We start from the raw sequence: 14,971 nt of genomic DNA, 5'->3' as shown, positions 1-14,971 counted from the left end.
GAGTTCCCCATTTTATATTTAGAAGTAACATTTTGAATGCCTCACCCCTTGGGGTAAATCTGGTGGTTAAGTAATCAGAGGAGGTGGGAAAAACAAATAGGAATAGCCACTAAAATAATGAGAAAGAATGAAGTGAGGAGAGAGACTTGTTCAGACACCCAATTCCTCCAAGGTTCAGGAAGGCCTGGGGTTTGCCTGCCCTCAGAAGGACACTAAGCGTTACCCGGGGGGTGTTTATGAAGAGTGATATCTGTGTACCAGACACGCAATGATGATTTAACCCCCCTTCCCAAGGAGATCATCAATGACTGCCCAAGGCTGCTGCTTCCAGACAAAAATCTATGACACAACAATAAAAGAATCTATGCAGCATTTTACCCTGAAGAATGGAGACTGCTTTCACCTTGGCTATATTTATCAACCTCTCCCCCACCCCTCAAGGGCAAGTAAGTGACCGTCGTCCACCACTCTCTGTAGAGACTAAGTCACTGAAACGGATGGGGAGCCCCAAGCAGGGTCCAGGAAGGCCAGGGCCAGGCACTATCCAGCTCATTCAAGGGCACACCGACTGGGTGCTACACACACTACTCCAGGCCGGACACCAAAGCTTCAGCGGATCAGGCCACGTCCCAAGCGCAAACAACGCGGGCAGCCGGGGCTCCCCGCTTCTGCTTCACTCCCGGCACGGCGGAAGCTCTGAACACACATCCAGGGTTATGTAACACCTATCTGTCACGGTCCATATGGCCAGGGGACTTTCAAAATCATGCTGGCGTATAACAGTTCACGGTGGTACAGTCATCCCACGGAATCCTAGGTGAGAAGGCGCAGGTAGACAGCTCCAAGTGGCTGCGCGCCCATGTCACCGCACTCTTCCTATCCCCGGGCGCGCAGATACATCCGTGAAGTCTCAAACCAGGCACGCAGTTCAGCGAAGCCCGTACGGAGAACGCGGTCTCGGGCAGGATCGCAACTCCACCTAGCTGGGTGGGAGGGCGGCGGGCGCGGCGCGGGGCGGGGCGGGGCGGCGCGGGGCGGGGCGGGGCGGGGCGGGGCGGGGCGGCCGGGGCAGGTGAGGGCCTGGGGCTGCGGAGGCGCGGCGTGAGCGCGGAGGCCCGGCCGGCCGCCCGCCCTCCGGCGAGAGGAGTTCCCGCAGCCCGCCCCTGCGCCCGCCCCTCGCCGCCCGCGGCTCCTCCTCGCCGCCGCGCCGCGCCTCGCCTCGCCTCACCTCGCCATGGTGGAGCGGGGAGACGCGGCGCCGCTGCTGCGTTGGGCCGAGGGCCCCGCCGTCTCCCCGCCGCTGGCCCCGGACCAGCAGGCTGGAGTCCGGGGCTGGGGCGGCGGCGGGGGCGGCCGGGCGGCCGCGGAGCCGCCGAGGAGGCGGGAGCCCGAGGAGCTGGGTCCCTCCCAGGTGCTGCTGCAGCCCGGGCGTCTGGAGCTGGGCGACGTGGAGGAGGACCAGGTGGTGGCCGTGTTCGTGGTCACCTTCGACCCCCGCTCCGGTGAGAGCCGCTCCGAGACCGCGGGCGGGGAGAGGGTCGCCGCTCACTGGGTTTCGGGGGCGGCGGGGGAGGGGCTCGCTGCGCGCGCACCCGCACACGTGCAACCCCCTCCGCGCCGACCTGGCTGCCTTGGGCGAGCCGGGTGCCCCCGGGAGGTCGGGGCGTGGGGCTTTGTTCCCTGCGCCTCTGACCCCGTCTCCGTTGCGTCCCGCTGCCTCTCAGCGGATCCCCAGCCCGCGCGCCCGTCCCCACAGTCGTGTTTGCGCTTCTCCGGTGACAGAGGATCTCGTTTGTGGCCACAGGCACGCTGGCTTTTGTTTTTGTTTCGGGCTCGGTTAAAAGGTTTCTCCCTTGAAGAGGAGGAACGCCCCCCAGGTGAATTCCGTCCGAAACTGAGCGTCCTCAGCTTCCGTGTTCTCTGCTTCCCGCCCTTGCTCCCCATCCCTCCCTGCACGGTAACTTTGTGAGCGGCCAAGTTCACTCCCTCTGACGGTATTATTTTGAGGAATTGATGCTTGGAGCATTAAGGGGTGGCACTGAGGGATTAAGCTGGAGACCGATGAAAAGAGAAGCCTCCTCAGGTAGGCTTTACCCTGACCATCCAGTAAGGAAGTGTGCATTTTACTGGTGAGAGAATTCATGGGGTTCAAAAGTGAATGAGTAAATACCTCCCTCCGAGAGCCTTAGGTGGTCGGGGAAGGACCCTGCTCTCAGGATTGGAGGGATGAGAGCTGTAGTCTTGGTTCTAGGGTTTAAAAAAGCGCAGGTGTGTCTTTCTATCCTAACTCCACTGAGGTTGCTGGAATGTGGAGTGTCTATTAGGGGAAAAAAAACAGAACAGTTTCTTTCCGGAGTTCCTTTCCTGGTCTGGCAAGGATGAGGTATGGAAAGCATTCTGAAAAACTTGATACTGTGCACTGGAGTGGGAGGAAAAAGGGTGAGGGTCTTGGGATGGCAGAAGATACAATCCAGGGAGGATTATAAACCAGCAAGACCCAGGAAGAAGTAGGAACAGCTGTGGGGAGACTAGGCCTTTCTGACTCCTGCCTATTCCTTGGCCCCCATCCCAGTGGGTTTCAAACATTTTTGACTGTGACCCACCATATGAAATTCATTTTACATACCAATCAGTGTGCTCACATACGTAACTGAAACAGAAGTTTCATGAAATGGTATTAACTCCTTTTACATGTAGTGCATACTGGCATTTTCTATTTTTCTTTTTTTTAATGCTCATCACATAGGCTGGTTGGCTCATGTACGGTTGGGACTCCCAGACAGAAAACCTGTTCTTTTTTTGACCAGAGTAACCTTTATTGCTAGACAAAAACAGATACTATTTTGTAACTAATAATATTCCTTATGCCCTACCCCATCACCTACATACAGTAAATAGATGTGAGCATGAGATTCATTCTGGAAAGTGTTTAAGAGTAACTAGAAGAAATGGAGAGAAAGCGCTAACAGGGTCTGATTTAGCAGTGGTTGCTCTGGCGGTAGAGCCTAGAGAGGGGAAGAGGAGAAGAAAAAAAAAAAAATCCTACACTAACCACAGATGGAGTTAATAACATTGAAAAGCACCACAGAATTGGAACCCTCCCCCTGCCTTGTCAATCACAGCTGGTGAGCATGATTTTGTGGGTATGTGTATATGGAGTATTTGTGTGTACGTGTGATGTGCACACACGCACAAGTATGTATTGGTAATGGTTTTCAGATTAAGGTTATTGTGGAAAGAAGGGATTTAACTGACACTTGGACACTTGCTTTGTGCAGGCGTTTTACTGTAATGGTTTTTCTTTTTTTAATTTGTATTTATTTATTTTTGGCTGCGTTGGGTTTTCGTTGCTGCACACAGGCTTTCTCTAGTTGCGGCGAGCAGGGGGATACTCTTGGATGCGGTGCGCGGGCTTCTCGTTGTGTTGGCCTCTCTTTGTTGCAGAGCACAGGCCCTAGGCACGCGGGCCTCAGTATTGTGGCATGCGGGCTCAGCACTTGTAGCTCGCAGGCTCTAGAGCGCAGGCTCAGCAGTTGTGGCGCACGGGCCCAGTTGCTCCGTGGCATGTGGGATCTTCCCGGACCAGGGCTCGAACCCGTGTCCCCTGCATTGGCAGGTGGATTCCCAACCACTGCGCCACCAGGGAAGTCCCCTATAATGGTTTTTCATCTAATTCTCATCTCCATTGTAATTTGATGATCGTTTATAACCAAGGATGATTAAGTAACTTGGAAATATTAACTAGCCAATAAATACTTGACTCCGAGTCTGGTTGTCTTTCTAGAATATAGCACTGCCTGAAACTCTGGCCCCTAACTTTTTATCCTACTGGGTGCAGAGAGGGAAGAGGCTGAGAAGGAGCGGGGGAGGGGAGAGAGTGTGTTTTTAACTTTGGTTGATGGTTTTGTTTTTTTTGGAAAGCTGCTGTTTCCTGCCCATAACTCTCTTGTCATCTTCTCAGTCCCAATTGGCACTTTACTTCCTGTAAAAAATTGTGATAGTACCTACAGCAAGTAAAAGTTATATGGTGCAGTATAATTCTAAGAGTAGAAGATGGAATGAATGAATGCTACTGGGGTTCCCAGGGCTGCAAAGGTCGACGCTAGGACAAGGGCCTCAGAGAGCCCGTGGAGTGTCCCTTGGGTGAAGGTTGAGGAAATCGCGGTCTGGAGAGGGGAGATGGAGGCCCTTGGATGCCCAGTGAGCGGGAGATGTCACTGGGGCCAGACTTACGTCTCCCAGTTTTAATAGTTCAGTGTCTTCCTCATTCTGCTACGGAGGCAGGTCTGCTATGTGTTATTATTTAATCTTGGTCCACCAAGGCTTTTGCCTTCCTTAGCCCGTGATACCCAAAGTAGTAAAGTGAATACTGGCTTCTTTACCCAAATCAGAACATATCACAGAAGTTCTTCCATGGGAGAAACTGTCTAGAGTTTCTGCGCTTGCCTGTCTGCTCCCCATGTGTCTCCCAGCTGTGTCCTCAGTGTTCCCCAGGAGCTCCTCCCTTCTCTCCAAACCTCCCCAGTCACCTGCTGCCCAGGCCATGGGTATTTCATTCATCTTCCCACCTGGTATAGGGAACTGTTGGCACATGTGCCTGCGAGAGTACAAGAGGGGATGGAGGAGGAGAGAATCCACAGCCGTGGTTCATCTGTCAGGGTGTGCGTGGTCTGGGTGCTGAGAGAGGTGTGAGTGGATTCTGGTTACGCACACACTCACACACTCTTGGGCAGGGATGTGCCCAGTGATCCTCAGACCGGTGAATGGGAATAAGAGTAATTCTCCTGTATTTTTGGATACTAATTTTGGGTTGGGCATCTGTAGAAAGAATCAGAGAAGAGGCTGGGGCCATAAAGAATGTTATTTTCATCAGAGTCACGGTTTGAAAATGATGGTTGTTGGATCTACTGATGTTGTGAGGTCTGTAGGGGCTTCAGGGTCAAGTGAGGCAGAGGCTCTCGCTCTCTCACACACACTCTCCTTCCCCTGTCTCTCTCTCACTCACTCCCTGACACACTCAGTCTTTATCTGGAGCAGGGAGTCCCTGGGATGGTGGTGGTGCTGGCCATGTGGGCTACAAAGCTGCTATTGAAACCAGGCCCAGATGGCGACTATGGGAGCCAAGTGGGAGAGGTTGGCAGCCAGAATCCTGCTTTTTCATTGTGTCCAACCCATTATTTAGAGCTTTGGGTTTTAATTTTGATTCTCTTCCTTGGGTCTCTGGTAAAATTTTCGTTCTTTTGTCCGCTTAATTAAGGGAAAAGTCACTGTCGCACTTGGAAATCAGCCTGCTTCCCCCATCCCCTCTATGAAGGTGACATAGCTGTCTCACCATGTGACTGAGGGCTTGTGTGTGGGCCTGAGGTAGCTAGAGCTCTGGATCTGCAGTGTATGACACCTGTGAATCAGCCTCACTGGACTGTTTCTTTATAAGAGATTCACTTTCAACAGCTGCATTTTCCCCCGAGTTATTTGGTGAGTGTCTGGGGGAAATTCCTATGCAGTGCGTGTTTGTGTTGGGATGGCTGAGCAGAGGAAAACCTGCTGAGGCTGGTAAGATATCTCTTTTTCCTTTGTTCTTCCTGATTAGGGATGAATTACCTGTTCCTCCCTTAACCTCTAGCCAGTGCCTAAATTACAGCTAAGCCCCTACTTAGTGCATCAAAATGCTTCTGTGTTCCCGTTAAATGAGCGTAGTATTTAAAATCACTCACATACGCTAATTTTAACCCCCATACATTCTGCGTATAGTCAGCAGAATACAGGCATTTTCTTTTAAACAATGGCAATGTGGAGGCACAGCGAGACAGGGCCAGGTGTAGCATCTGAGGCATAACTTGGAGGGCTGCCCAGGTCATCTGACTCATGCAATACTAAATGGCTCCAGCCACTGGTGGGAAAGTGACAAAGCAGAATGAGAATGGAAAATTTGGAGCGCCATTTTGAGTCTCAAAGAGCAGTCCTACGAATGACCAGCTCAAAGAGGCCAAGAGAAGGCCGGTTCGAATGATTAACTCTGCCGCGTCCTTTCTCTGTAGTTTCTATCAGATGTCAGTGGAACACAACTGTGGTGAATTTCAGTAATTCCCACATTGGCAACTCTTTCTCAGGCTGTTGGTGATTCACCTGCTTGTGGTTTTCAGGGAGAAGTCAATTGATCACCATCTGCAGGGACTTCTGTTTCTCCTCTTGAAAGTGGATGGAAACTAGAGTAGGAGTGGGAATCAAAACAACCACCACTTACTGAGTGCCCACCGTGGACCAGGAGCTAGCTAATCCTTTCAGCAGTCTGCTCTGTAATGACAAGAAAAACAGAGGCACAGGGCAGTTAGGTCATATTAAGTCACAGAGCAGAGACGGGCAGAATTCCTGTGCTTCTTCCCACATCGCACCACACCACTGCCTGGCGCAAAACGATATGGGGCCCGTGAAATGGAAAGTTTCTTCCATGTAAAATTAATGCATTGGAATTCAGCCATGGGTTGGCATATGGCTGACTTGAAATCACCAGGATTAATTTCTTCCTGCCTCAGGTTTCTTTATACGGACTCTTTCTTCCTTTGCTTTGGATATACTCTCATCCTAGGTGGTGGTAAGACAATTCAAAACTCTTTAAGACCCAGAGTTGTCGACTTTTCTGGCGTTAGAGTCTGAACCATATAAGCTTCTGAGGTTTCTTCCATCTCTGGGATTTGGGGGCCTCCTGCAGAAGTGGGGATCACAAGTACACCTGGATTCTTGCCTTTATTCAGGGCTTGTGTGTATGCCGATGGGCAGAGCTGCTGGAAAGAGTAAAAATCAGCGCACACGTTGGAGAGGCGAGAGCTGGTACAGAGCTCCACTCTTGAGGTCAGAGGAGCCGTAACAGGACCTTGAGCTGAGGCAGCCACTGCTTATGAAATCAAGGGCTCAGGAGGAAATTCTTGACTGAGAACCGCCCAACACGGAGGGAGAAAAGGAGGAAGGAAAGCCACGTATTTCCCACTAGACAGAGATTATTTTGGTTCAAGATCATTGCCTTCTCCATTTTAAATATTCTGAGATCAGCTTTCTTAACAGGCAGCAGCAGTAGCAGCTAATATCTATTCTCCCTGGAGAGATGGTGGTTGATGAAATCCAAATATGCTTGGGGGTGTGGTCATTTCACATTTCAACAGAAATAGAAGGCAGAGGCAGCCCTGTATGTAGATAGGACAGAGTACATCTCACCTAGCGTTGGAGCTTGTGAAACATCAGCTCTGGGAGGCCCTGGCACACAGGGCCACGAGGTTCAGACCATCTCTGCATCTACAGCCAGGCTCAGCATTGCCCTGTGGCTTCGCTGGGTACCTGAGCTGCCAACTCAGTAATCTGTTAGCCCAAGTTCCTTTGCCTGAGCCCAGAATCTGGCACTGGGCTGCCAAGTTTGTTCCACCAATATTTACTGAATGACTGACTGAATGTACACAAAGCAGATTGCCACGTTTGTTCCTCGTGCGGTCATGTCCATCCCTCCTAGAGGCTAGGCAGGGCCTGTGGGTACCTGTGATGGGCCCAAGGCAAGGGGGGACATGGAGATGGAAGGAGAGCAAGTCAGGAAATAAGGCACTTGTCAGTGTTGACTCCTCTCTTTGATTGCCTACCCCTGGGATGAGCCCTTCTGTTCAATCTTGCCAGGCCCCACCTCCCTGGCTGGGTTCCTAAAGTGTGGTGAGGAAATTTGGAAAACCAAAATGTCTTTGAGTGTGAAGGCTGAGCCTGAGGTAGGCAGCATTCTGTGTGAGGTTTTCCTGGCCCTAAATGGCTCACGACAAGGATTGTCATTTCTGCCAAATCACTTTCCTTTAAGCCTCTTACAAGTTTCATATATAAACGGGTTTCTAATTTTTGAGACTAGTGTACTATTTCTGTTAAAGGATGACCTTTAGCCATCATGCTGTTTCATCCCCTTAAATATAACGCATTGTCTCAATTATTTTTTGCTTTTGCAAAGTCCTTTATGCTTAGCTTATGGTTTTTTGCATCTCTGTTATTTCAGTTATGTTTCTTAGTTCATATGTTGAAATTTTTTAATTTAATTTTTTTTTATATTGGGGTATAGTTGATTTCCAGTGTTGTTAGTTTCAAGTGTACAGCAAAGTGATTCTGTTATACATATATCCATTACTTTTCAGATTCTTTTCCCATATGTTATTACAGAATATTGAGTAGAGTTTACTGTGCTGTACAGTAGAGCCTTGTTGATTGTCTATTTATTTTGCGGTACGCGGGCCTCTCACTGTTGTGGCCTCTCCCGTTGCGGAGCACAGGCTCCGGACGCACAGGCTCAGCGGCCATGGCTCACGGGCCTAGCCGCTCTGGGGCACGAACCCGTGTCCCCTGCATCGGCAGGCGGACTCTCAACCACGGCACCACCAGGGAAGCCCGATTGTCTATTTTATATATAGTAGTAATCCCAAACTCCTGATTTATCCCCCCCCCCCCCCGCACCTTCCCCCTCTGGTACCATAAATTTGTTTTCAAAACTTGTGAATCTGTTTCTGTTTTGTAGATAAGTTCATTTGTGTCGTATTTTAGATTCTACATATAAGTGATATGGTATGTGTCTTTCCCTTTTTGACTTAATTCACTTAGTATGATAATCTCTAGGTCCATCCGTGTTGCTGCAAATGGCATTATTTCATTCTTTTTTATGACTGAATAATATTCCACTGCATATATTGATATGTGCCACATCTTCTTTATCCATTCATCTGTCAGTGGACATTTAGGTTGCTTCCATGTCTTGGCTATTGTAAATAGTGCTGCAGTGAACATTGGGGTGCATGTATCTTTTTGAATTATGGTTTCCTCCAGATATATGCCCAGGAGTGGGATTGCTGGATCATATGGTAGTTTTTTAAGGAACCTCCAGATGGTTCTCCATAGTGGTTGTACCAATTTACCTTCCTACCAACAGTGTAGGAGGGTTGCCTTTTCTCCACACCCTGTCCAGCATTTATTGTTTGTAGACTTTTTGATGTTGGCCATTCTGACTGGTGTGAGGTGATATCTCATTGCAGATTTGATTTGCATTTCTCTAATGATTAGCGATGTTGAGCATCTTTTCATGTGCCTATTGCCATCTGTATGTCTTCTTTGGAGAAATGCCTGTTAAGATCTTCTGCCCACTTTTTGATTGGGCTGTTTGCGTTTTTGATATTGAACTGTATGAGCTGTTTGTACATTTTGGAGATTAATCCCTTGTCAGTCACTTTGTTTGCAAATATGTTTTCCCATTCTGTGGGTTGTCTTTTCATTTGGTTTATGGTTTCCTTTGCTGTGAAAAAGCTTTTAAGTTTCATTAGGTCTCATTTGTTTATTTTTGTTTTTATTTTCATTAGGTGGATCCAAAAAGATATTGCTGCACTTTATGTCAAAGAGTATTCTGCCTATGTTTTTCCTCTAAGAGTTTTATAGTATCTGGTCTTACAAATATTTAGGTATTTAACCCATTTTGAGTTTATTTTTGTGTATGATGTTAGAGAATGTTCTAATTTCATTCTTTTACATGTAGCTGTCCAGTTTTCCCAGCACCACTTATTGAAGAGACTGTCTTTTCTCCACTGTATATTCTTGCCTCCTTTGTCCTAAATTAATTGACCATAGGTGCATGGGTTTATTTCTGGGCTTTCTATCCTGTTCCATTGATCTATATTTCTGTTTTGTGCCAGTACCATACTGTTTTGATTAGTGTAGCTTTGTAGTATAGTTTGAAGTTAGGGCGCCTGATTCCTTCAGCTCTGTTTTTCTTTCTCAAGATTGCTTTGGCTATTTGGGGTCTTTTATATTTCCATACAAATTGAAAATTCTTTTGTTCTAGTTCTGTGAAAAATGCCATTGGTAATTTGATAGGGATTGCATTGAATCTGTAGATTGCCTTGGTTAGTATAGGCATTTTGACAATATTGAGTCTTCCAATCCAAGAACATGGTATATCTTTGCATCTGTTTGTGTCATCTTTAATTTCTTTCATCAGCATCTCATAGTTTTCAGAGTACAGGTCTTTTGCCTCCTTAGATAGGTTTATTCCTAGGTATTTTATTTTTTTGATGTGATGGTAAGTGGGATTATTTTCTTAATTTCTCTTTCTGATTTTTCGCTGTTAGTGTATAGAAATGCAAGAGGTTTCTGTGTATTAATTTTGTATCCTGCAACCTTACCAAATTCATTGATGAGCTCTAGTAGTTTTCTGGTAGCATCTTTAGGATTTTCTATGTATAGTATCATATCATCTGCAAACAGTGTCAGTTTTACTTCTTTTCCAGTTTGGATTCCTTTTATTTCTTCTTCTTCTCTGTTTGCCATGGCTAGGATTTCGAAAACTATGTTGAATAAAAGTGGTGAGAGTGGACATCCTTATCTTGTTCTTGATCTTAGAGGAAATGCTTTCAGCTTTTCACTGTTGAGTATGATGTTAGCTGTGGGTTCGTCATATATGGCCTTTATTATGTTGAGGTAGGTTCCCTCTGTGCCTACTTTTTCTGCAGAGTTTTTATCATAAATAGGTGTTGAATTTTGTCAAAAGCTTTTCCTGCATCTATTGAGATGATCATATAGTTTTTATTCTTCAATTTGTTAACAGGGTGTATCTACTGATTGATTTGCAGATACTGAAAAATCCTTGCACCCCTGGGAAAAATCCCACTTGATCATGGTGTATGATCCTTTTAATGTATTGTTGGATTCGGTTTGCTAGTAGTTGAGGATTTTTGCGTCTATGTTCATCAGTGATGTTGGCCTGTAATTTTCTTTTTTTTGTGATATCGTTGTCTTCTTCTGGTACCAGGGTGATGGTGGCCCCATAGAATGAGTTTAGGACTGTTCCTTCCTCTGCAGTTTTTTGGAAGAGTTTCAGAAGGATAGGTGTTAACTCTTCTCTAAATGTCTGATAGAAGAATTCACCTGTGAAGCCATCTGGTCTTGGACTTTTGTTTGTTGGAATTTTTTAAATCACAGTTTCAATTTCAGTACTTGGTGATTGGTCTGTTCATATTTTCTATTTCTTCCTGGTTTGGTCTTGGAAGACTGTACCTTTCTAAGAATTTGTTCATTTCTTCCAGATTTTCCATTTTATTGGCATATAGTTGCTTGTAGTAGTCTCTTATGACTCTGTTTCTGTGGTGTCAGTTGTAACTTCTTTTTCATTTCTCATTTTATTGATTTGAGCCCCTTCCCTTTTTTCTTGATGAGTCTGGCTAAAGGTTTATCAATTTTGTTTATCTTTTCAAAGAACCAGCTCTTCGGTTCATTGATCTTTTCTATTTTCTTTGTCTGTTTCATTTATTTCTGCTCTGATCTTTATGATTTTTTTCCTTTTACTAACTTTGGGTTTTCTTTGTTCTTCTTTCTCTAGTTGCTTTAGGTGCCAGTTTAGGTTGTTTGAGATTTTTGTTTCCTGAGGTAAGATTGCATTGCTGTAAACTTCCCTCTTAGAACTGCTTTTGCTGCCTCCCATAGGTTTTATATCTTCATGCTTTCATTTTCATTTGTCCCTAGATATTTTTAAATTTCCTCTTTGATTTCTTCATTGATGCATTGGTTTGTTGTAGCATATTGTTTAGCCTCCACGTGTATGTGTTTTTGCAATTTTTTCTTGTAGTTGATTTCATTTTTTTTTTTTGCGGTACGCGGGCCTCTCACTGTTGTGGCCTCTCCCGTTGCGGAGCACAGGCTCCGGACGCACAGGCTCAGTGGCCATGGTTCACGGGCCTAGCCGCTCCGCGGCATGTGGGATTTTCCCGGACCAGGGCACGAACCCGTGTCCCCTGCATCGGCAGGCGGACTCTCAACCGCTGCGCCACCAGGGAAGCCCTGATTTCTAATCTCATAGCATTGTGTTTGGAGAAGATGCTTGGTATGATTTCAGTTTTCTTTAATTTACTGAGGTTTGCTTTGTGGCCCAGCATCTGATCTGTCCTGGAGAATGTTTCATGTGCACTTGAGAAGAATGTGTATTCTGCTGCTTTTGGATGGAATGTCCTATACGTATAAATTAAGTCCATCTGGTCTAATGTGTCATTTAAGGCCTGTGTTTCCTTATTGATTTTCTGTCTGGGTGATCTGTCCATTGATGTAAGTGGAGTGTTAAAGTCCCCCACTATTATTGTTTTACTGTCAGTTTCTCCTTGTATGGCTGTTAGCATTCGCCTTAATATATAAGGAGCTCCCATGTTGGGTGCATATATATTTATGATTGTTATGTCTTCTCCTTGGATTGATCCCTTGATCATTATGTAGTGTCCTTCTTTGTCTCTTGTAACAATTTTTATTTTAAAGTCTACTTTGTCTGATAAAAGTATTGCTACTCCAGCTTTCTTTTGATTTCCATTCGCATAGAATACCTTTTTTCCATCCCCTCACTTTCAGTCTGTATGTGTCCCTAGATCTGAAGTGGGTCTCTTGTAGACAGCATATATACAGGTCTTGTTTTTGTATCCACTCAGCTAATCAATGTCTTTTGGTTGGAGCATTTAATCTCTTTACGTTTAAGGTAATTATCAATATGTATGTTCTTATTGCTGTTTTGTTAATTGTTTATTTGGCTGTGTTGGGTCTTAGTTGCGGCACGAGGGATCTTCGTCGTGGCATGTGGGATCTTTTGTTGCAGCATGTGGGTTCTTCGTTGCAGCACGCAGGCTTCTCTCTAGTTGTGGTGCGCGGGCTCAGTAGTTGCAGCACGCAGTCTCTCTAGTTGTGGCATGCGGGCTCCAGAGTGTGCGGGTCAGTAGTTGTGGCGCGCGGGCTCCAGAGTGCATGGGCTCAGTAGTCGCAACACATGAGCTCTCTAGTTGTGGTGCACAGGCTCTAGAGTGCATGGGCTTAGTTGCCCTGTGGCATGAGGGATCTTAGTTCCCCTACCAGAGATCGAACCCACATCCCCTGCATTGGAAGGTGGATTCTTAACCACTGGACCACCAGGGAAGTCCTGCCATTTTGTTAATTGTTTAGGATTTGTTTTTGTAGGTCTTTTTTGTTCCCTTCCTCTTTTGATCTCTTCTCTTGTGATTTGATGACTATCGTTAGAGTTGTTTTTGGATTGATTTTTCTTTTTTGTGTGTGTATATATTATAGATTTTTGGTTTGTGGTTACCATGAGGTTTTGATATAGCAGTCTATATATATATATATAAATATGCATATAAATATATATAAATAAATATATATATATATATCCAAGATTGTTTTAAGTCTCTGGTCTCTTAATTTCAAATGCATTTCGAATATCCTGCGTTTGTACTCACCTCTTTTCACAATTGCTTGTTTTGATACCATATTTGTGGATTTCTTATCTTTACTGTATGTTTGCCTTTACCATTTGTAATTTTCTTTTTTCTTATTTCATGAGCTTTCCCATTTGTAATTTTCTTATTTCTAGTTGTGGCTTTTTCTTTTCTGCCTAGAGAAGTTCGTTGAGCATTTTTTGTAAAGCTGATTTGGTGGTGCTGAATTCTCTAAGCTTCTGCTTGTCTGTAAAGCTTTTGATTTCTCTGTTGAATCTGAACAAGAGCCTTGCTGAGTAGAGTATACTTGGTTGTAGGTTTTTCCTTTTCACACTTTAAATATATCAGGCCACTCCCTTCCGGCCTGCAGTTTCTGCTGAAAAATCAGCTGATAATCGTATGGGGGTTCTCTTTCTCTGAGGTAAGATTGCATGGCTGTAAACTTCCCTCTTAGAACTGATTTTGCTGCCTCCTGTAGGTTTTATATCTTCATGCTTTCATTTTCATTTGTCCCTAGGTATTTTTTAATTTCCTCTTTGATTTCTTCATTGATCCATTGGTTTGTTGTAGCATATTGTTTAGCCTCCACGTGTTTAGACTCCTCTGCGCTTCCTGGACTTGAGTGTTTCCTTTCCCATGTTAGGGACATTTTCGGCTATTATCTCCTCAAATATTTTCTCAGACCCTTTCTTTCTGTCTTCTTCTGGGACCCCTATAATGCAAATGTTGGTGTGATGAACATCGTCCTAGAGGTCTCTTAGATTGTCCTCATTTCTTTTCATTCTTTCCATGGCAGTGATTTCCACCATTCTTTCTTCCAGCTCACTTATTCGTTCTTCTGCCTCATTTATTCTGCTCTTGATTCTGTCTAGTGTATTTCTCATTTCAGTTATTGTATTGTTCATCTCTGTTTGTTTGTTCTTTAAATCTTTTAGCTCTTTGTTAAACATTTCTTGTATCTTCTTGGGCAGTGCCTCCATTCTTTTTTCTAAGATCTTGGATCATCTTTATTATCATTACTCTGAATTCTTTTTCTGGAAGGTTGCCTATCTCCACTTCACTTAGTTGTTCTTCTGGGGTTTTATCTTGTTCCTTCATCTGGAACATATTCCTCTGCCATCTCATTTTGTCTAACTTTCTGTGTTTGTGGTCTCCGTTTCTCAGGCTGCAGGTTTGTAGTTCCTCTTGCTTCTGGTGTCTACTCCCGTTAGGTGAGGTTGGTTCAGGGGCTTGTGCAGGCTCCCAGGTGGGAGGCACTGGTGCCTGCCCACTGGTGGATGGAGCTGGGTCTTGTCTCTCTGGTGGGCAGGGCCGTGTCAAGGGGTGTGTTTAGAGGTGGCTGTGCACTCAGGATGACTTTAGGCAACCTGTCTGCTGTTGGGTGGGGCCAGGTCTTGGTACCAAAATGGCGACTTCTGGGAGAGCTCATGCCAATGAATATTCCCTGGGGCCTCTTCCACCAGTGTCCTTGCTCCCACAGTGAGCCACAGCCGACCCCTGCATCCCCAGGAGATCCTCCACGACCCACAGGTAGGTCTAGCCCAGGCTCCTGTGGAGTCACTGCTTTGCCCTGGGTCCCAGTGCACATGAAACCTTGTGTGCACGCTCCAAGGGTGGAGTCTGTTTCCCCTAGTCCTGTTTAGCTCCTGCACTCAAGCCCTGCTGGCCTTCAAAGCCAAATGCTCTGGGAGCTCCTCCTCCCAATGCCAGACCCCCAGGCTGGGGAACCT

At 45.9% G+C, this 14,971-nt stretch overlaps 1 protein-coding gene across 6 annotated transcripts in view; it reads left to right on the top strand.

The window, feature by feature from the left end:
• DENND11 (DENN domain containing 11) overlaps positions 1-14,971 on the top strand; it is a 79,092-nt gene that overhangs the window by 28,630 nt on the left and 35,491 nt on the right. The window contains exon 1 of one of the 6 annotated variants that reach the window (XM_033863378.2): positions 1,156-1,502. The exons of 2 other annotated variants lie outside the window; for them this stretch is intronic. In XM_033863378.2, coding sequence (XP_033719269.1) covers positions 1,235-1,502 — 268 coding nt within the window. In that variant the 5' untranslated portion in view covers positions 1,156-1,234. Of the gene's footprint in view, positions 1-1,155; positions 1,503-14,971 lie in introns of those variants that run through there. 3 more of the 6 variants (XM_033863380.2, XM_033863379.2, XM_033863377.2) reach the window with 3 other exon arrangements.

The sequence above is a fragment of the Tursiops truncatus genome, chromosome 9 (assembly GCF_011762595.2).
Source record: "Tursiops truncatus isolate mTurTru1 chromosome 9, mTurTru1.mat.Y, whole genome shotgun sequence".
Lineage (NCBI taxonomy): Eukaryota > Metazoa > Chordata > Mammalia > Artiodactyla > Delphinidae > Tursiops > Tursiops truncatus.
This window is presented reverse-complemented; position numbering and strand designations above follow the sequence as displayed.